A 21,572-nucleotide genomic window follows, 5' to 3' on the forward strand; every position below is an offset into this window, starting at 1 on the left:
CAAATGTGAGGCATACTGCAAATTCGCAAGGTGGTCAGGAAGATTTCAACTTCTCTTGAGGTCAGTAAGGTGAGGTTCACACGTTAGAATCTTTTATAATATCTTATAAGAATAAATTTTAAAAAAAGAACAAAAAAGTACAAAAGAAAATAACACTTTCTGTAAAGTCAACCAATGAATAAAACGTCAGTGTTCAATAGTTGCCTCTTCATTTTTTCAGAAAGAAAATGTGCTTAGTTACATTTTAAATTGTTAGTAACGGTAAATGTTGTATATTTAGTTACATTACAGTGTCAATTTGCAAAATTAACAGTTATAGAAATAAACTAAGTTTTAAGGCGATTCCTTTACAATGAATATTTCGTGACAAAGAAAACTTTTATTGATCACTTGGAGTTCGTTGTAATGAAATTTCATGGTATTTTATTTAAGCACTAAAACAACTTACTATAACTAGGTAAGTCTGAATTGTGTGTGAAGTCCCAAAATTACAATTGAACAAAGGCTCGCAAAACAATCACCCGAGCATCCTTTTACTGTAAACTCTTGCTCATGGCCTGAGTCTCTGGATGTGCCTGCCAGACAGGTGCTTCATGAATGTGTTGGGGAAATATTGCATTTGGCCTCTTACTCTCTCTACTTGTGCAACCATACACAGTGGCGTAGCTAGACCCGACTTTCGGGGGGGGGGGTTACTTCTTATATATATATATATATATATATATATATATGTATATATATATATTATATATATGTATAATCGCTTGGAATTTTTTCCTTTTCTTCTTTTTTTTTCTTTCTCTTCTCTCTTCTTTTTCTCTTTTTTTGAGACTAACTTTTCGGGGGGGGGGGGGGGGGTTTGTCCCCAAACCCCCCCCCCCTTAGCTACGCCCCTGACCATACATTGTCCCTTGATCTTATTTATTTCCTTTTTATGACTTTATTCTAAATAAGCTATCATGATATTTTGCTTTAATGTTGAAAATTTCGTATAATTTTCCCTTTTATGCTTTGATGTAATGAAAAATCATTTAGTTGCTTATTAGTTCTGTAGTCTTGCTTACAGATGCAGGAAGTGTGCTGGAAAGCCTATAAATTACACTAACTAAATTTATTATTTTTCTTCATTGCTTTAATTTCAGTTAACTACAGAATATTAGTTCTTGTTTTTATTTCAGCTATGTTAAAGTGCCAGAAAATTCAATTCTTTGGGATGAAATGCATTTTGTTACTTTTTTTTTTTGCATTGCTGTCTTGCATTATATTCATTTATTTTAATATTACTATTCCCCTTCCCCCCAGTTTTGAAGTAGCTTAAATATTGAAAGACAAAATCAAATAAATTGAAATAAATTACTTGTTTTCTCTCACTGATTTATGACATTTACGATAGATTTTTTTTCTAGAGAAATCTGACAGAGTATTTTAATGCTATTGATGCTCACAATATGATGATTATATTTGCCAGGTTTGTATTATGCTTTCAAGTACGCGCTGAAATTTCTTATTTGTATACCATCCATCTCTGAAACTGATGCATAACTTTTTCTTCTCTTTTTCTGTTGTAAAGAGTGATTGAACATGAGTATACTCAAGAAGGCTAAAATGGAGGAAATTTATTAATGAATATTCTGTTGAAACTGTTTTTAGTACAAATATGCTTCACTTAAAATTTTCCATTTGCTCATGTTTTGAAAGCCATATTTGAGTAAAAAATATTGTGATGTCCTAAATGATTCCCTCAAAAGATTTTCATGTTATTGATTGATAATGTACAAAAACATTACAAAATTGAGTACATTATGAACATATTTTTGAATAATATTTAAATATTTTGTATCTTTCTAAATATTTTTAAAACATTATTAGAACTTTGCCTTTTTTTTCAATTCTTTGCAAAACTGAAAAAGTAATGTTTTCAAGAAAACTGAGCAGTTAAAGATAGCATTGCAGTTTAAGTACAAATAGTGCATGATCTCAATATTTGTTCACTGTAATTAAATGCTTTCAGCCAAAATTAAGAAACGTGTCAATTGTATTCTGTTGCTAAATTTGGCATTAATTTTTGTTACTTGTACATATTATTGCCTAATATTGGCAATTCCCCAGGAAAGGGTTATTTTGCCTCAAATTTTCCACTTTTCCAATAGGATGCTGTTAGGATTTTTTCAAAAACACAAGAAATGTATTTTTGTTAAACAGCAAACATTCATAAGACCACTTAATTAATTTTAGAGATAAAGGATTAGAGATAAAGTGTTAACTCGTAAATTTGACTAAAAATCATTATGCATTTTTTTTTAGTTTCTTTTATTTTGATTCAAATCAATTGATTAGCTAATGCTCTATTAAATTTATCATCTAAATTGAAAATGAATGTACTAAAAATACTAAAGTAATGAGAATTTTTGAAAGTACAGTAAAACCCCTCTAATGCTGACACTAACAGGAAAATTTTTTTTCTCTATAACAGAGGGGTGTCCTCAGGACAGGGGTTTAATAATGTTATTTGCATTGGAATCAGGGAATTAAAAAATGTCCATATAAGAGGGGTGTCCTCACTTGAGGAGGGTCCATTAGGAGGGGTTTCACTGTGCTTATCAACTAATTTTTCTGATGAGTTTTGATTAAACTTATGGAACATCTTAAGTTTAAAAAAATATTATTTTTAGACAGTCAAGCATCTAAAATATTACAAATAATGCACTTAGTATCAATTTAGACCCTGTATTTCATTATGACATCATTTGTCCACTTTTCATTGTCCACATTTTTATAACTTTTGCCCTGAATGATAATGTTATATTAATGTACACCTGACAAAGCATACAATATAGTTACTTTAGTTGAAACTTTACCTAAGGTTTACTTAATATAAGCATAAAAAGAACAAAACTGCATAATAATGTTAAAATTAACTTATTATAATGAGTAAGGATGGTTATGAGAGTCTTAATTTTTCCCTAATTACTTTGATATTATATACACCTAATCAAGAAGTGCAGAAATTTCTTCACCCAAAATTCTTATTTTGTTTACAAAGTTATGATGTCTGCTACTAAAACTGAAAGTTATTTGAGCTGCCAGTTGCACCTTATGGTCATTAAAGTCTAAAACCTATTCGATGGCAATGATGCAAATTGCCGGGGACAAGTTTTAACTATGTAAGAAACATATTAATGTATGCCATCAAGCAAAATAAAAACTTAATTTCAAATTAGAATACTTGAAGCATTATAAAAATTTATTTTAAGAAGACATTTTGGTGTTTTTTGCAGTATTAGCAGGGGGACTCCATTAATTACTGAAATTCTGATAAGCAACAGTGGATGGTAATGACATTTTAGTACTAATATTAAGCCTTCACATAAAGTATGTCTTATTTAGTGCTGTTAAATGCCCATTTTGTTCTTTAGAAAGTTTTTTTTTTTTTTTCACGTTTTAAAGGTTTTTATAGGCCTGGAACGAGACATTGCACCTTTCTAGAGAATTGCCCATGTGTACTAAGTTGTGAATGTTGAGTTGAATGAAAATAATTTTATAAAAAGAATAACCATTTTTATAGGAAAATTTTGACCTGCAACTTTAATTACATCTATAGTATAAAGATGATTTTGCTTAGTTTTAATCAAAATTAAATCTAATTTTACTTGTATGTTTATGATTTTAGTGTCAGACACTTGTTGTGGGATTTATTTATATGTATATGATTTTTGATTAGTATGCTTCATGAACGGAGGATTCTTGTAACATCAAAGAAACTAAGCCGTCTCAGTGCCTGTGTGCAAGCTGCAAACTGTCTAATCTATCCAATGCACTGGTAAGAAGGTTTTCCTCTTATTTTTAGAAATTGTTTAAAGTAAAATTGATATTTCTTTCTTTAAATGCATAGTTAAAAAGCTAAAAACAATACTTGTGATGTACATTGTTCAAATATACTAGAAAGGCAGCATACCTGTAGACATGTTCTTTAGGACGGGTTCTCAAACTGGGTGTCGCGGCACCCTGGGGTGCTGCAGGAAAAGTAGAGAGGTGCCGGGAAGTCTCAATGTTATCAACATACATGTTAAGTGGAATTGGCAAATAAGATCATACAGACCAGTAAGGCTATCCTCTCATTTTTTGATGTAGCGTAGTAACAATTTGCTAGAACATGATGTTATGAAACATGACTTCATCGACAACCATCATTGGCACACTTACGCATGTATCTCAATAAATAGAGATGGAAAAGGATGCCGTGAGAAAGTTTTAATTCTTCAAAGGATGCTGCGAGTTGGAAAAGTTTGAGAAATCATGCTTTAGACGGTTTGTTCTTCAGAACCAAACCTGTTTTTAAACCTCAAATTTTATTTATTTATTCATATGGGCCTTAATTTTATTTATAACTGGCCTTTCGTTCTTTCACTTAAAATTAAAGGAAACCACAAAACTTATTCTCATTATTTTTCCCTCTTCAAATTTGTTTTTTTTCAGTGTTGTTGTATGTATTACTTTTCAGCAGAATTAATTTTTTATTTGACATGCCACTGGCAGCACACCCCCCTCCTCCACCCTTTATTCAAATCTAAACCTTATTTTAAAACCCTTCTCCTTGATGGGGGAAAAGGAATCCTTTTCTCTGATTGCTACGCTCCAAGATAGGATTTTACTTCTTTATCCTGACAATTTTGAGTACACAGATACTTCTAATTTTACCTAGGATCTGTTGCTTATTATTCATTTCATATTTGCAGTTTAATAAGATTAATACAGTAAAACCCCTCTAATGCGGACACTAAGAGGAAATTTTTTTTTCTCCACAATAGAGAGGTGTCCACCAGAGAGGAGGTTTTATAATTTTATTTGTATTAGAATCAGGGGAATTAAATATTGTCCACATAAGAGGGGTGTCTGTTGGGGGAGGGGGGGGTGGATACTGCATTTGTGCATACTTGTGTATAACATTGAAATTAAATAATTAACTTTGGTAGAATAAATTGGTGCTTAATATAAGTTTATTTCCTTTTTCAGGCAACATATATTTATTCCTGTTCTTCCCAGGCATCTAATTGATTATCTAAGGTAAGTTGTTGATAATGTATCAATTTTTTTATTAAACAGATATAATACCTTAAAGAATAATTTCTAAGTTAAATTATAGCCTTCAAGAGCATACTATGTAATTAATAATAATAATAATTGTGTCAACTCTCAAATCTGCACGCTTGGAATCAAGCAATATACAGATTTTAGAATTTTGGGGCAAGTCATTGCTTTATTTTGCAGTATCAAATTGCTGCACATGCAGCATCAAATTGCAAAATGATCATTATTTTCTGAGAAATTCTTGCACTTCTATAAAAAAAGATTGTAGTACCTAAAAAAGCTATTCTAAAAAGCATGATTTTTTTCTTTTGTAATTTGATTCATTTTCATTGTCTTTTTTCAATTTTTAGGCAATTCTTGCTTGCTAGCAGTTTTTTCTCAATGATTAATGTTTTTTTTTAGTACTACTATATAGTTCCGTAGTTCATGGAGCTGATGCACATATGCTCCAATAAAATATAAAATTGAAATCAGTCTGTAAATTAATAGACCAACAAAAAGTATACCAATAAATAAGCATGAAATTGTAAAACTAATCGTATGACTACAGCTAATTCTAGCACAAAAATAATCATGATAGACCTTAAATACAAATTATATTTATGAAAATTGAACCTTGTACAATGTATATAGTTTGATTGCATAAGTTAGTATGAATGAAGTTTGTATTTTTAAATTAATTTAGAGTTTTGTGTTGAAAACTAAGTTTTCTTGGTTAAATATCTTTAAAAAATGAACTGTTCTATTAGAACATTTGTGCATCTAACTTCAAATGAAGTGTGTTATCAATGTAACATTTAAAAGCTTCATATATATGCAATAAATTTTGTTTAAACACGATTATTTCAAGAAATGCTTGTTGCTCTTTGATTTAAAAACCTTTTGATTTTTTTGTAATATTAAGTGTTACCAAATTCTTGATTAAGTATTTTTTTCAGTAATTGAGTTTTGAATACACCATTTTTGTTCGAAACAAAATGTCTTGAGAACATTGACATTCTTCTAATGCTCTCAGAACATTTTCAAAAAAAAAAAAAAAAAAAAATCCCCTACAATTCTGTCTTCAAATTTCTTATTCTTTAATAATGTAAACAAACTTGCTTTTAATGCTAAATTCAGTTTATTTATTTTATTTTAGTGCACCCATGCCCTTCCTAATTGGTGTTCCATCTTCCACTATGATGGTAAGCTTTTTTTGTTTTTCCTTACACAATTGTTAAAGCTGACAAGAAAGTATTTCAAAAGAAAAATGCTGTATCTTTTTCTCTTATTAAAAAAATAAAGAAAAAAACAGAGTTTTTATGTTATTCACATATAAAAATAGAAAAAACATTTTTCAGCGTCATTGCAGGAGTGTTTCTTGTAAACATAAAAAAATATTTTTGTTAAAAAAAAAGACATTGTCATTTATTTGTTTTGTTGCTTGTACTATACACTGAGATGACAAAAGTTTTGTGATAGCAATATATACAGTAGAACCTCATTTTACACGGGGGTTAGGTTCCACGAAAATGCAGCGTAAATCAAAACCGCGTAAATTAAGACTTAATAGTAGTGTTAAAAGAGGGGTTAGGTTCCATAAATGAAAAAAATGCTGCATTCTAGTGACAGATAAATGTAATATATAATAAGTTTAGTGTGTACTTTTTGCTGAACAAATACACAATGTGCATAAAGAAAGCATGAATTAACTTAGCATTTATAAAAAAGATCTGTTTACGATATTCTTTTAGCATTCATTAATTATTTTTCTCCTTTGTGCAGAATTGACACTTTTGTTATCACTCGCATCACTTCCATGACAAGATCTTCTTTGACAAACCAATCCGAAAGATCATTTGTCATTGTCAAGGAATGGCTCAAAATTTTCAGTGTGAGAGCTTTTGGTTGTGTGTCATCGATATAGGTATCCTCATTGGTTTTGTTCTCCTTTGTCACTTCTGAAAAGCTCTTTTCCCAGTAGAATCTGAATTGTTTGAGTTTAATAACTTTAGTTCTGGAAAGAGCTCCGGAACCAATCACAAAAACTGTCTCCAGTGGCCCAAGCTCGTTTATTAGCACTCCAAAAAGCGTTATGGGTTATCTGCTATCTCAGGAATTTGTATTTTGAAAGAGAGGAAAATTTATCCTCTTGCAATGCTGTCTGCATAAAATCAAAATTCATCAGCATAAAATAAAATTAAGGTGTCAAATCTTAAACCGTCTATGATCAAATCCACATAAAATATACCCGCGTAAAACAAGGATCTACTGTTTAGGTGATAATAGCGTCATATACAAAATGTGTACATGGGCAGTGCAATGATAAGGGTTTTATTTGCACCCATGTGTTTCACGTAAAAAAGTTTTAAAACTTTTTTGTGTCTGTATGACAGGAATCAACAGACTTTGAACCCAGATTGGCAGTTGGATTTAGAATGCTGTAGTCATTTTGGAATTCTTTAAGAAGTTAAACATCCTGAGATTTCCAGCTTCAAAAGTGTGCTCACAACATCTGGTTTTGGGCCTAACTTCTCCCTTGGACAGCTCAATTGCTGACCACCTGCGTTCAATGACCAAGATTAGCAGTGTGTGTGTTGAATTGTAAAGGTTAATAAAGCTACTGGAATCAATGTGGAACATAAAATGGGCATGTCCGTTGGAAACAAGGCAGCAAAATGTGGCTTTAATTGGCTAATCAGCAGAAGACAGACCCAGTGCTTTCAACCTTATCACAATATCGCCTGTTATGTGCCTATTGGGCTTATGGCCATATCGGATGTATCCTAGACGACTGGAAAGCAGTAGCTTGGTCAATGGAGTCACAAATTCAATTGATAAGAGCTGAAAATGTAAGGTTTGAATGTTATTCAGAGGCTATTTGTACATGTAACAGAGGCTATTTAATTTGTATTTGTAAGTTTTATGGTCCAACAGAGTAAATGACTTTATAAAAATGGTTATCTCAACTGATTTAAGATCACTTGCAGCCATTTATAGACTTCAACTACCCATGGAATTTTTAGGAGTCGCAATGATCCCTGTCCTCTGGCCCCAAACAATCATAATTGGCTTGAAAAACATTTTTGGCAGTTGCAGCAAATGTTTTGTCCCCCTAGATCACTTGTTCAATTTTTTTTTCTGGGACAAGAAGATGAAAAAAGGGGGACCATAAGAGGATGGCACACCAGGAAATCATCCCGGCATCCCAGCACGGGCCTGGCCACTTGAAGTTGTTGCATTTCTCGGAGCAAAAAGAAGTATGGCACGATATTAGGAGATATCCCATGACTTATGTCACCTCAAGTGTATATTGCAGCATGAAGAACTAGTAATTTGAAGTCTTTAATCCAAGTGATTAAATAATATTTTCAAAAATGGAAATAAGTGTTCCTATAGAAACCAGTCATTTTATTTGAAGGAAGTTCTTGTGTCTGTTAAGAGACTTGTAAATTAATTTATTTCCTAAAATTTAAGAATATAATTTATATTGCAACTTTTCTAAAAATTAGAAACTCTTTTAAATGATAAAAAAATCATAATCAATTAAAAAATATATTGTTTCAGTTTTTTTTTCCTTTGTAGTGGATAACATTTTTCATTGTAACTTGAAACTAAAACGTTTTCTGTTCAGCATTTCTGATACTTTCATAGTTTTTAATGAGAGTTGTGCAGTAAAGTATTCTCTAATTAATAACAAATATATCTCCCATTAAGAAATGATTGTAATTGAACCTTTGAATCATTGAAAGTGACTATTATGATGTTAATAATAAATATATATTGTATTACTTAGTGCTTGATAAAGACCAATATTTTGTATTTAATGGCTTGATTGTAAAATTTAAGTTATAACTAAGATATTTATATTTAATGAGGAATATTAATTCTTTTTGTGTAACGGTTTTGATTTTCTTAGCAATTTCGCCAAAGTGAACTGAGTGAAGTTGTAGTTTTGGATGCTGATAATAACAGGGTAAAAACACCTTTTAACGATTTGGAAACTTTACCTCCTGAAATAGTAAGTAAAATCTGCTTATAATCTTACTTGTGCGTATTTATGTGTCTTTTGTGCTACCTGCGATATCAAGTCTTTTTGTGTTCTTTATCTGTGTGTTAATAATATCATATTGTCCATATGGGTGACTATTCCGACCCCATCCAAGGGCAATGACACACTCTTGGCCCCCCCCCCTTCCCAAATATCATGGAGAACCCTCCCAAGAAGGAGAGCCCCTCCCTAAAAGAAATTCAATAGTGCAAACTGCTGCATGACTGAGGCATCCTTGAGCTAAACAAGTGCTAAGTTTCTTTGCATTGTAAATGAGCTTTTATTTAGTAGTTGTTCTATAACATTCTGAAAAGCACTACTCAATAGGTATAGTTAAAACATCTTTTACCAAAAAAAAAAAAAAAAAAAACAGATTGTATTGACTAAAACTCCAAATGAGATGACAAGGGATTTTTGCAAAAAATTTGCAGTTCTCCTTCTTGACAATAAGTTGGGTTGAAAAATTCCTGCATGCAGAGCGTTTAAGGTTCATAATTGTTACAAATGTAGAGAAAATTGAAGAAGTAAAAAAGACAACAGAGATAAGCTTTTAGGATGTAAGAGTACACTCAAGATTGAAAAATAAATCATCAAAGAAAACAAATTGCTTTTCTCCTTCCTGAAGAGTTGATACCTGTCATTCTTAAGTTTTGAGAAGAGTCTAACCTCAACGAAGGGTTTAATTTGCATGAGAACTCATAGGATGTCAAATCTTGTTTTTTTCAATTATGCAAATTTTTACTCATTGGGTGGACTCCAGGTTCTTTTCATGTCTGAACATGATTTAAAAACTATGAGGCTCTGTTTATGTAAGAAATTAAGAAAAGAGTTGAATTTAAGTTTAAGAGTTACAACTGAAACCATTCTTATAATGTTACTTTGCTAAAATATTTTTATATTAAATAGACAGAAAAAAATATTTAAAATAGTTTTGGACCCTGATGTTTTCATTGCATTAATCAAAGGAAATGGTTGAAGAGCACTTTTTCATTTTACTACTGATTACTTTCACTTTTTTTTTTAAATTTAAAGCCTTAACAAAAAAATAAATAGATGAATAATGCAAAATTAATTAATTAATCCAGTAATTGAGGAAAAAGGGGGAAAATGTGTAAAATTTTCTGACTTAGAAGCCTAAATTTGGGGTTGGGTACTGTATTTATTTTTATGTATTGTGTTATTAATTATAGATTATTATGTGCTAAAATAGAATTTAATAAATATATTTGTATTCTAACATTTTCCCAAATTTACAACGCTTTATATGCATTTTGTAAAAATTGATTTTATACTTTTGAGTACACTTTACTAAAATATTAAGGTAAGATTATTGTTCAAAAATATATGTTTTATGTAAACCGTCTAGGTATCCACATTGAAAAGAAGTTTAAAAAATCCGAACTTGATGTTGGGAGACGGTGTTTCTAGAGCTTTCATGCGAGCCTTGGTGCAGCTGATTGGAGGGTATCGAGACTCACTAAACTTCAACTTCGGTGAAAAAATTACATTTGATGCGGAGGCATTCATACAAACACGTCCATCATCTGTTCAGCCATTTTTAGAGACAATGCTTCATTTGCAGATATTTCAGCAGGTAACTATTAATCATTTCAGTAAATGCTATGTTGTATTATTTATTAGAAGTATCAGGGTTGAAACGCGCCTTGAAAAGAGGAAAAACCTCGAATTGTCAGGTATAATGGTTTGAAATGGTCTGAGAAAAGTCATAAATCCCTCTAAATTTCTGGTAAAGTCAGGGGAATTTCTTTTCATTCCTTTCACATGAAGGATGCAATTGCTGCACCACCTGTGCTGTGTATCTATTTCCCAAATTTATCTGCAAAATTTTGATTTATTCTATTCCTCTTATAAATAATAGCTGATCATCGAATAACTCATGCGTTTCAACAATGAAACTCCCGCCACGGCATGATAATTTGATTATGTGTTTTGGTAATGTTTATCATGCAGGGAAAAGCTTTATTGTGACAAGGCTGAACTCGATCCGGTAACTTAACTGTTTTACTAGTAAGACTGTCAGTTCAGGGGAATGAAGAAACGAAAAAGCGCGCAACTATAAACTCTATCTACTGGAGCTTAAGGTTAATCCACTGGAGTTAGGGTTAAAATTTCAATTATCAAAATATCATCAAACAGACAATTGCTTTGTTAAAATGTAGAAGAAGAGAAGTAGTTTTCACTTGTCATACCTTGACCGGGGACTTTCTAGTGATAAAAATAATGTTCATGAAAATTTGAAGAATACTGCATTTTTGATTGAAGATAATATTGATTGATTATAAATTTTGACTTATGTAGGTAGAGTCCTATTAGGTTGGGAACATACCAACATATAAAACAAGTGTAGGAAATTACTTAGTGTGTTTCAGATGGAAGTGTCGGACATTGTATAGTGTGTTTATTCCTTTTATATTCAGCAAATGGTGGTGATTGGAAGGTTTATAAACTAATTATAGACTTAAATGGTTTCATTATTATTATTATTATTGTTTTTTTATTGCTTTTTAGTCATTAAATTGGGAACGGAAACAGCACAAAACTGCGACAATCATCAGATTCTAGAAATATTCTGTGAAATCTATCTTAACTGGGGGGAAAAATAAAATTAAAAAATAAATAAATAAAAAAACCAGAGTGTTTTGTGGAAAGAACTACTTTGGCAAAAACATATTTGTACGGTATTTTTCAAAGTAATAATCACTCATAGTATACATGAAATACACCGCCAGCTCAGTCATTTCCAGCCGAGGACTGCAGTTTCGTGCTAAACTAAGCACGAAACTGCAGTCCTCGGCTGGAAATGACGGAGCTGGCGGTGTATTTCATGTATTTCTGCTTTAGTCCTGGCTATTGGTCGGTAGTTTACTGAATATACCATGCCTTGCCTTCAATATTCGAGTTGAACCGAACCATTGTTTCGGTCACTCATCTGGTCTATGCTAATTCTATATTAGCTACCGGTTTGTTTGGCACTCTTGGCTTCCTTAAGAGGTTTTCCATCTCCAGCTCAGTCACTTTCCTATGCCGCACTGATGAGTGCTAACAAGCATGAAACTGCAGTCCTCAGCTGGAAATGACTGAGGCTGGCGGTGTATTTCATGTATTTCTGCTTTAGCCCTGGCTATTGGGTGGTAGTTTACTGAATATACTCATAGTATACTTGCGATTTAAAAAAAGTCGAACAGATAATACAACGTGGCATACATATAATCGATAAGTAACACATTACGTTTTATTATTATACATTTTAGCACATCAAAATTGGTAGAATAAAAGTATCATATTTATATTATAAACTAAATTCAGTTTTACTCAGTGTTCTGTATTGTGTACAAAATATAAAATAATAATTAAAAAATATAAACAAAAAGCAGATGCCAAAATATTTCTGGAAAGCTACAACAAAACACTAATATTAGTCATGAGAGGTGACTTCAAAGTAATATAAAAACAAAACTAAAATGATTTTGAGAATTTAAAATTGAGGAAAAAAAAACCTTTTTTTTTAAAAATTTGGGAAACAGCAAGCATCTAAAATTGCACTGTTCATTGTTTTATTCCTTCTCACAAACTATAATAGACTTAAAAACATTCGTTACATACGGCTAAAAAATGTTTTTTAAATAATTTAATTTTAGCTGTCAGTGTGATGGGAATCTCGGCAATACCACGGGTGCTATCATCTCACCAAAATTTTAATAAATTGTATGCTTTCAATTTGTTTTCTTGTTTGTCACCCTAATGTACAAGCTTGCTCATTTGGTTTCCCGCTGAAAAAAGAAAAAAAAAAGAAAAACGCCATAAAACGTCTACTTTCAACAATTCCCTATTTTTAGTACATTGAATCCAAAATGCATTTCTTCAAATATCTCAAAAACTTATTTCTGCAGATACTACTTTACTCTTTACCAGCATAGACCGTATAGTATTAAGTAGCTTAACTCACTTGATTTTTTTCCAGAGTGTTAAGCATTTTACAAACTGTTTTACCTAATTTAAGTAACAAAAGCATCATTTGAATCAAGGCTTACTAAACTAACATCAACCTTTCAAAATTTTGAGGAAAGAACAAAAATCTGGGTAGAACTGAATAATATTTTTTTTAAACCTTAAATCCATGTGGAACAAGACTTAGTAAAACAACATGAGATCTTAATCAAAGATACTAAGCAAAATCCGTTTTAAACTAAACAAAATCATTTTTTATATGTGTTATGTGTTTTTCACTTGTTCTGAGACTTCATTTTTAAAACTATGTACTGGTCGTTTTTCAATTTATTTATAAATGAAGAAAACTCTGATCTACATTCTTTATCACTTTCATAATATCAAATTATTGTTTCTGTCTTTTTTTTTCTTACATTTATTCTACATTACTTACATTATTTCTACATTTTTGTACATCTTTCTATGTTTTCATTCCTTCAATTTTAGTTTATTGAAGACAGATTAGATATGCTGAACTCTGGAACAGGCTTTAATGATGAATTTGAATATGAAGTTAATTCATATGAAGTGCATTCAAGTAACAACTTAAGAAGTCAGTACAAAGAGTTGGGTTTCAGCTATGAAAGTAAGTTGAATGATATCATTAATGGTGTTCTTAATTTGCAAATGAAGTGAAAATGTCCCATGAAGCATCTCTCTCTCTATCTCCCCCTTCCTCTGGAATGTTCAAAAAGATAACAAAATAGTTGTCTTAATTTATCATTCCATTGCTATCAAAACAAATTTTATTCCATGTATTAGAGAAAAAATATGAGAGGAAAGGATTTTTTTTCTTTTTACAGTTAAAATTGACCAAGCAAATTAAGTATTGGGTGCATTCTTTCGTTCAGTGGTGTCCATGCATAAGCAAAGGGCCGCACCTCATATTAAAATGATTCCCGCGGGCCAGAGCACATATGAAGTAGTGAGAAAGCAAAGGGATGTAAGTGGCAAAATTGAAAATTTGGTGATTACCAGTACAAGTTGGTAGGTTAAACCCTTCCTCTGTCTTGGGGCAAGTGATAGTACTAGTAGCCCTGGTAGGTGTTACTGTACAGCATGATTTAGAAAAAAAAAATCAATGGACGCCTACCCAGGAAGTTAGCTTTATACGCGTTTTACTCAAAACTTGAAAATATCCACTTGCATCCCTCTGCTTCTTGCTGCCTCATATGAGGTAGTGAGGAGCAAAGGGATGCAAGTGGAAAAATTAAAAATTTGGAAATAACCAGTATACTAATGGTAGGTGAACCCCTCCTCTGTCTTGGGGGCAAGAGATAGTACTAGTAGCCCTGGTAGGCAGAGGCATTGTGCAGAGCTTCAGTAATGGGGGTGGTAACACTATACTAGGGAGCTTGGGGATTTAGATAACTACCAGAAAAGGGGTACAGAATGGCGAGGAGGACAAAATTAAGTGAGTGTAGAACATTGGTGGCATCTGAATTAAGGGGGATTTTAAAAATGGAGTCAGTGAGTCAAAACTAAAACTGAGAATTAGAAATATGAACCTTATTGTAAGTATAATATTCACTCAGGAATGGGGGTTCGGGGGTTTCTCCTCTGAGGATTTTTTTTAAGTTTGTCTTTAAAAATGCATTTTTCATTTTTGGTAATGTTAAGAAGAAACGGGTTCAGGGACGGCCCCTGTACATTTTTCGAAATTGAAACATTTAAAAATGCAACTCTCTCCAGGAAAATTTTCAATGTTAGTTTTCCAAAGCGCAGTTTTTGGAGGATCCTTGGTAAAGTTAGTGGGCGGAAAAGTTTGTGTACCCCCTCGGTATTTTCCGAAATTGAAATTCAAGAAATGCAATTGTAGATGATCTTCAATGATATTATCAGGGAGTTCGGGAGCACTCCCCCGGAAAATTTTTTGAAATTGAAGCTGTAAAATAGAAATTTGAGACAATCTTTGATAATATTAAGTTGAGGGGCAGTTCGGGGATTCCCGGAAAATTTTACAGATTGAGGTCTTAAAAACAAAGTTTTAGACAATCATTAATGGTGAATAGAGTGCATTTTTCGGGCTTGGAGTGGGGACTCTCAGAAGCTTTTCGGAATTGACGTCCTAAATATGTAAAAGCCATTTCTAATGCCAATAGTGGGAAAGGAAAGGGTTTAGGAACTCTCCCCTGCCATTCTTTCGAAATCAAAGTTTCAAAAACGCTCTTTTAGGCTACCTTTGGTTGCGTAAAGGGAAGGGATAAGTTTCGGGGATCCCTTCGTTCCCTTTCTTTGCTATGTCCCTTTCTTCTTTTTTGTTTTAATTACTGATAAAAATATTGTGGAAACTCCTACCCGAGTTTTTCTTTTTCAAAACCATTTGAGGGTTTTTTTGTTATAAATAATGAAGTTTTCAATTTCCAGCCTGATATTTTTATTTGTTGGAAATACAAGGGTGTATGGTCTCAGTTAAAATAATTTTAACATTTTAGACTGTTGTGATATCTTTTAGTGATACAGGAGTGGCTCTCTCCCATAGTGCAACAGGAAGAGGAACCGTAATTTGTCAAGATTATTTCGAAAAAATATTATGAGGATTACTTTAATGATTTTTTTCGAAGAAAATTGCTTACAATAGTGCTAGAAGGAAAAAAATAGACACTCATTAATGCCCCCCCCCCCCAAAAAAAAAAAAAAATTCATGTATGACGCACATCTTCTGGGTCTGATTAATACTTCTACGTTACTGGGGAGTGGCGAGAGACGACTTTCCGCCCCGAATATATTCCCTCAGTTTTTGAAAAGGGAAGGAGGGGAGGTGGGCACTTTAACTCTCAATGTGAAAAGAAATATTTTGAAACATTATTCAAATACAATACAATATATATTACAAATTAAAAGGGGAGCAAACTCCTCCCAGAAACATTACAAAAGATTCGACTAAACCTACATTTTTAAAGAGAAAAATACAAAAATTTTCTTGTTCATTCAAGAACGGTTTAAATTTTGACTTCAATTTCGTAAATGTTCCGAGTGAATCTCTGAAATCTCTTCCCTAACATTATCTAAAATCGGCTAAAATAGAATTTCTGGAGCTCCAATTTCGAAAAGTTTCCAGAGAGGGCTTTGAATCTCTCCTCTCTCTAACATCACCTGAAATGGTCTAAAACTATGTTTCTCGAACTTGAATTTCCAAAATTACAGGACAAGAACCCTTGTAGCCCCCTCCCCCATTTAAAATAGTTGAAGGTAATCTGCAATTACATTTTTAGAAATTTGATTGCAAAATTTACCAAAAATACAATTGTTAAACTTACCCGAATCTCTCACCTCCCGAGACCTAACATTATCGAAAATCGTCTGAAACTGCGTTTTTACTACTACTACAATTTCGAGACTTTTTTAATGGAGAAATCCCTGAATCCCCCTACTGCTGCATGAATATTTTACTTACGATTAGGTTCTAATAATTTCAAAATGAATTGCTAATGTTGTTTTCAATAATGAAATTCTATGAAATGGTATGGAGGGAGGATGCTATCCCTTAGGGACGCTTTAGACCCCATATGTATGCCACTGAGCACCTTAAATTTTCACATGAGCATCTTTATTTTTGTTTCATGAAAAGCATAATATTCCTTGATATTTTTACTAAGTGTTTAAGTGTTTTGAACTTTCGTGTAAAAAGGGGGTAAAAATTCCTTTGAATGGTGTCAGAAAGAGCTTCCATTCAAATTTAGAACCTGACTTGATTTCGCAAAACATTAATTCTTCCTCTCTGCAGCAGCGTTTCATGAAAACATTTTTTTAAAAACTATCATAGCATAAATGAAATGCATACAAGAAGAAGAAATGATGAAAGTTGTGTGTGTGGTGTAGAAGCTGGTTAGGGGAAGCTTCTTTGCCAGTCAGCTGCAGCAAAACTTTATGGTTTCTAGACTTTTAACCTCGTCAAATTTTTCTTTCTTTCTTTCTTTTTTTTAGCTAATGGGGGTATTGCGGTACTCCTGGTAACTCCTGTGTGCACGCCTCTGCTGGTAGGTGCTGCTGTACAGCATGATTTAGAAAAAAAATTCAATGAAAGCCTACCTAGGACGTAATCTTTATACGCGTTTTACTCAAAACTTGAAAATGTCGACTTGCATCCCTTTGCTTCTCACTGCTTCATATACAAGTTTAAAATGTTTGAAAATTTTCCAAATAACACGTGAAAACATGGGAAAGCATAACAAATTACCAACCAAGACTTGTTATCATTACTTGACGCTTATTTTATTTATCTGTTTTCCAGAAACTAATTTTTGAACAGTTAGCTCCAAATTTGTAACATTGTGACTAACTATGTGTTTCGAGTGGTAACATTGGACAAATCAACAACCACATGAGTGAGTTTTGCTGGCCTCATGTGGCCCGCTGGCTGTAGGTTTGGTACCCTTGCTTTAGTTCATAAAAGCATGGAAAGGTATCTTCATTAACTTGTTATTGATGAAGTTATCTCATTTTCGCAGCACAATGAGAAGAACATTGATGAACCTTTAAACATTTTGGTATACATTGCATATTGCTTCAATTTCTGAGAGGACTGCATTTTATCATGCCATATGATTACTTCATTCTATAATATTTTTTTCAACAAAACCACTCCAAAAATGTAATGAAAATTAATTGAAGAAAATAATCTTTGTAACTAGTTTGATTGTGAATGATTGAAATAAAATTTCTTCAAAAAACTTGACCATTTCTGGCGGAAATGATGTGAGGGCTCATGCATTTTTGCTTTTAGTAGCAGCATATCATAACAGTTGCATGTTGTCATAGTGAATCACAAGGCACACTGCTGTCCTTCCCAGGAAGCACCATTTTAAATAGTTTGATCAGTTATTAATTATTATTAAAATCCATTTTAATTAGCTTTTATGGGCCATCTGTCTGTGAGGAAAAACTCTCCCCAAACAAAATATTTCCTTCTGTTTTGTTTCTTTATTTTGTGTTTTTTTTTTTTTTTTGTTTTTTATGAATGTTATTTATCTTTTGCAATTTGTTTAAAGTTTCTTGGATCATTTTGGATGCTTTATTTTAAATTTTTGTTGAGTGTGCATATTGTGTATATGTTACATTTTGCTGAGTATTAGTTTTTTGCTCAAGTTAGTTGTTTTCTGTAATGAACTATTTTATTTCTTCATTTTTTTCTTTCATTTTTAACAGAAAGAAGGTGGTGCGTTCTTGAAGAATGTAAAAAGCAAGGTAATAGAATTTTTTTATATTGATTCTCTGACAGCTTCGTTTCACTTTTTGTTTTGTTGAAATTCCGAAACTTTATGCATTATATTTATAATTATTCTTCTATTAATATGAATTTTATGCTCTTCAGTTAATATATTCCCAGCATAAAGTGTACTAAAAATATCTTTTTAAGTGTTTTGTACATAATACTGTCACAAAAACATATGATACATTTGGAAGCAAAATGGTTAAAGTGTGAAAACTAATAAGTTGGAGATTACTGGTTCGAATGGCAGAATTTTGAGGCAAGAAATGTTTCTGGTGACCCTGGTGGGTGGAGCTATTCTGCATTATTTTGATAGGCTTTACCATGAAACATACTAAAGGTTTGAATTTTGCATGTAATTTTTTCAAAACTAAAATGAGTCCTAATACATCCCTTTACTTCTTGCTGCCTCATATTGAGAAAGATAGAAATTTTTTTTATCAAGAGATGGGGAGGGGGGGGGGGGTAGTGGCAAACTGACTTACAAGCATACCTTTTAAGGGAAAGCTTTAAGAGTTCGTTAGCAAAAGTGCTTTTTGAATTAATTTTCTCACTTGTTATATTTTTACTATCCTACCTTTTTGTACGAATGTTGCATTTTTAATAATGGCAACTATTTGCATTGATTACATAAGTGATACATGCCCGGCCTTCAATATAGTGGCTAGCATTGCAAAACAACCTGTTTCCAAAGATGTGGAAGTCTTAGGACACCTGTTTCAGGACTTGTTCTGTTGATAGTTCCAATGGAGTGGTATAATACTGCCACAATATTCTCTGGAACAGTTCTGAAACAAATGCCAGGAAATGGATCTTATCTTAGCAATTACGCACTTCTCGGCCTCATTGATTGAGCAAGTCGGCAACCTGGCTGATGCATTTCTGCCTAGTTTTGACATCCTTTATTGAAAGCTTCTTCCCGCCTTGCCACTGTTCTGTAAGGCAATGTGAATTCCTTTCAAACCTTCTGAAGAGCTTGACGGCATTCATGCTGTACAATTTCTAGCTCATTCAATCTCTTTCAACTTCCATTGTTCTTGTTTTGAGAACATCTTCACAACATAACTTTAGACCGCAGACTAATACAAGGCTCAATTTTTCGCATCATTCCACGTGCATGTGACATCGGAAGGACGAGTCATTTTGCTGTGATATAAAATATGTATGTAACTAGCATGTGGTCTACACAACATTCTATAATTTAGTTGCATGACATTTTTACAACAGTGTTATCACTGTTAATGATACACCCCTCGTGAAATATTGATGTTATGTTATCAGGTAAACCTGAAATCTCTCCAAGAAGCCTTTGAAAACCAAATTTTCTCTCTTAAGTTTATCTAAAAATATTTTTTTAAATAAGAAAAGTGAATAACAATTTTGGCCCTGATGTAAATGTAATGAGAGGTGAAAAAGAAACTTTCACTTCACATGTACATATGTATTAACTCAAATTTAGATTTTAACTCAAAATTTCTGCTAATCTTGAAAAATTAGGTTTTTGTGCTGATATCTGATATGAGTATATGTTTGAAATGATAATGCTGTGAGAATACTGTATGACAATCTAATCAAGCAGAGTAGGACATAGAATGTTTTTTGATGTTTTTCAAAACAATCTTTTTATCCCTTTTTATGGTGAGTTACATCGATTAGTAAATGAAATACTTCTGGAAATAATTTAAAGGACTTGTCTAATTTGTTTTGAGTACTGGCAGCGTTTGATTGTGCTAATTTTCAAAATATTCATCTCATTTTTAACCGACTTCAAAAAGGAGGCGGTTATCAGTTCATACTGTATGTATGTTTTTTTTTTTTTTTGTCCACTCATAGCGTCTCACCTAGGGAACCGATTTTGATAATTCTTTTTTTAATGGATAGAGGATGGCTCAACTTAGGCCCCATTACTTTGTTTGACCATATTTGTTCTTTAGATTAAAAGTTATGGGCAAAAAACAGTAAATTTCCCTATTAAATGATTAAAATCATATTGTAGCGAAGTTTGCTCTTTTCATCCGTGGATAACGGTGGCTCAGTGGTAGAATTCTCGTCTCCCACACGAGCAACCCAGGTTCAAATCCCGACTAGGACAAAGTGAATTTTACTAAAATTTCGTTTCTACTGTTTCCCGTATTTTCTCGAATGTTCTATTAATTTCTGTATCTTTTCAAGTCTGGAAAGTTCCAGCACTTTTTCAAGTTGTATATAAGGAGATGTAAGGTTCATTCGTGGTTCTGAAGAAAGATCTCGAGTTAAGACTAATGAGTATTCGCTTCATTTGGCTTTCTTATTGTCTTCGCTATCTTCATCTACGCGACAATATGAAACTCATTGTTATAAAAGTTTGGTGCCATATAACTGTAACATTAATAATAATTGTAATGATAATTTTGAATAAAGGCTTTTCTAAAGCATTACAGTGATATAGAGCCGCACTTCTTACTAGGTAACTTCTTACTTTTACTGAAATATCTACATTTACACTAAAAAGAATGAAATAAAAAAATTTTGAAAAAAAAAAATAGAACTGACTTCAAAATTGCTTTTAAAAGTGAAAAATAATTTTATTCTTTAAACATCATCGATAATACTTTTAAACATAATTTTTGAAGTTGGCGCAAAAACAAAAAGTAAAATCCATTGTAACCATGCTTCGTTCATATTTTTATCAAAAAATCATCCAAACTTAGGAACGAAACATTTATATCATTACTCAAATATGCTGTCATCAATGCGTAATGCATGTGGTAGTGAAGAAACTGGACGTGGTTAAATTTATACTTGTAGTTGAGTTATGGCTGTGAATGATTTTATCGATCGTTTTGGCGCCAAATTCAAAAATTATGTTTAAAAGTATTATCGATGGTGTTTAAAGAATAAAATTATTTTTCACTTTTTAGAGCAATTTTGAAGTCGGTTCTATTTTTTTTCCAAAATTTTTTTTAACAATCAGAATATATTTTGTTAAAGTTTTTGCTAGATAAAAGTTTTTTTTCTATTTTATTTGCATTAGATGAACCATTTTAGCTGTTGTCAAAACAATACGATTGCAAGCCCTGTGATTTAAAGGAAGCTAGGAATTATTTGTTAAATTTCTAAATGAGTTGTAAGTACTTAATATGATTAACCAAATTAAACCAAAGTCATTTTTAGGTATGACCAATCATAAGTGGCTCATACAGAGGGGCAAGGGAGGCAATTGCCCCTCACTTTCAGAAGCAAAGGATTCTTGCT

At 32.2% G+C, this 21,572-nt stretch overlaps 1 protein-coding gene across 1 annotated transcript in view; it reads left to right on the forward strand.

The window, feature by feature from the left end:
• The window catches only part of LOC129222527 (DENN domain-containing protein 1B-like), a 50,461-nt gene that overhangs the window by 15,855 nt on the left and 13,034 nt on the right, over positions 1 to 21,572 (forward strand). Inside the window, 9 exon segments of the mRNA XM_054857038.1 lie at positions 1,407 to 1,468; positions 3,722 to 3,820; positions 5,014 to 5,064; positions 6,227 to 6,272; positions 8,987 to 9,088; positions 10,485 to 10,712; positions 13,574 to 13,693; positions 13,695 to 13,712; positions 18,275 to 18,313. Of these exon segments, the coding sequence (XP_054713013.1) occupies positions 1,407 to 1,468; positions 3,722 to 3,820; positions 5,014 to 5,064; positions 6,227 to 6,272; positions 8,987 to 9,088; positions 10,485 to 10,712; positions 13,574 to 13,693; positions 13,695 to 13,712; positions 18,275 to 18,313 (765 nt within the window).

The sequence above is a fragment of the Uloborus diversus genome, chromosome 5 (assembly GCF_026930045.1).
Source record: "Uloborus diversus isolate 005 chromosome 5, Udiv.v.3.1, whole genome shotgun sequence".
In the NCBI taxonomy this organism is placed as follows: domain Eukaryota; kingdom Metazoa; phylum Arthropoda; class Arachnida; order Araneae; family Uloboridae; genus Uloborus; species Uloborus diversus.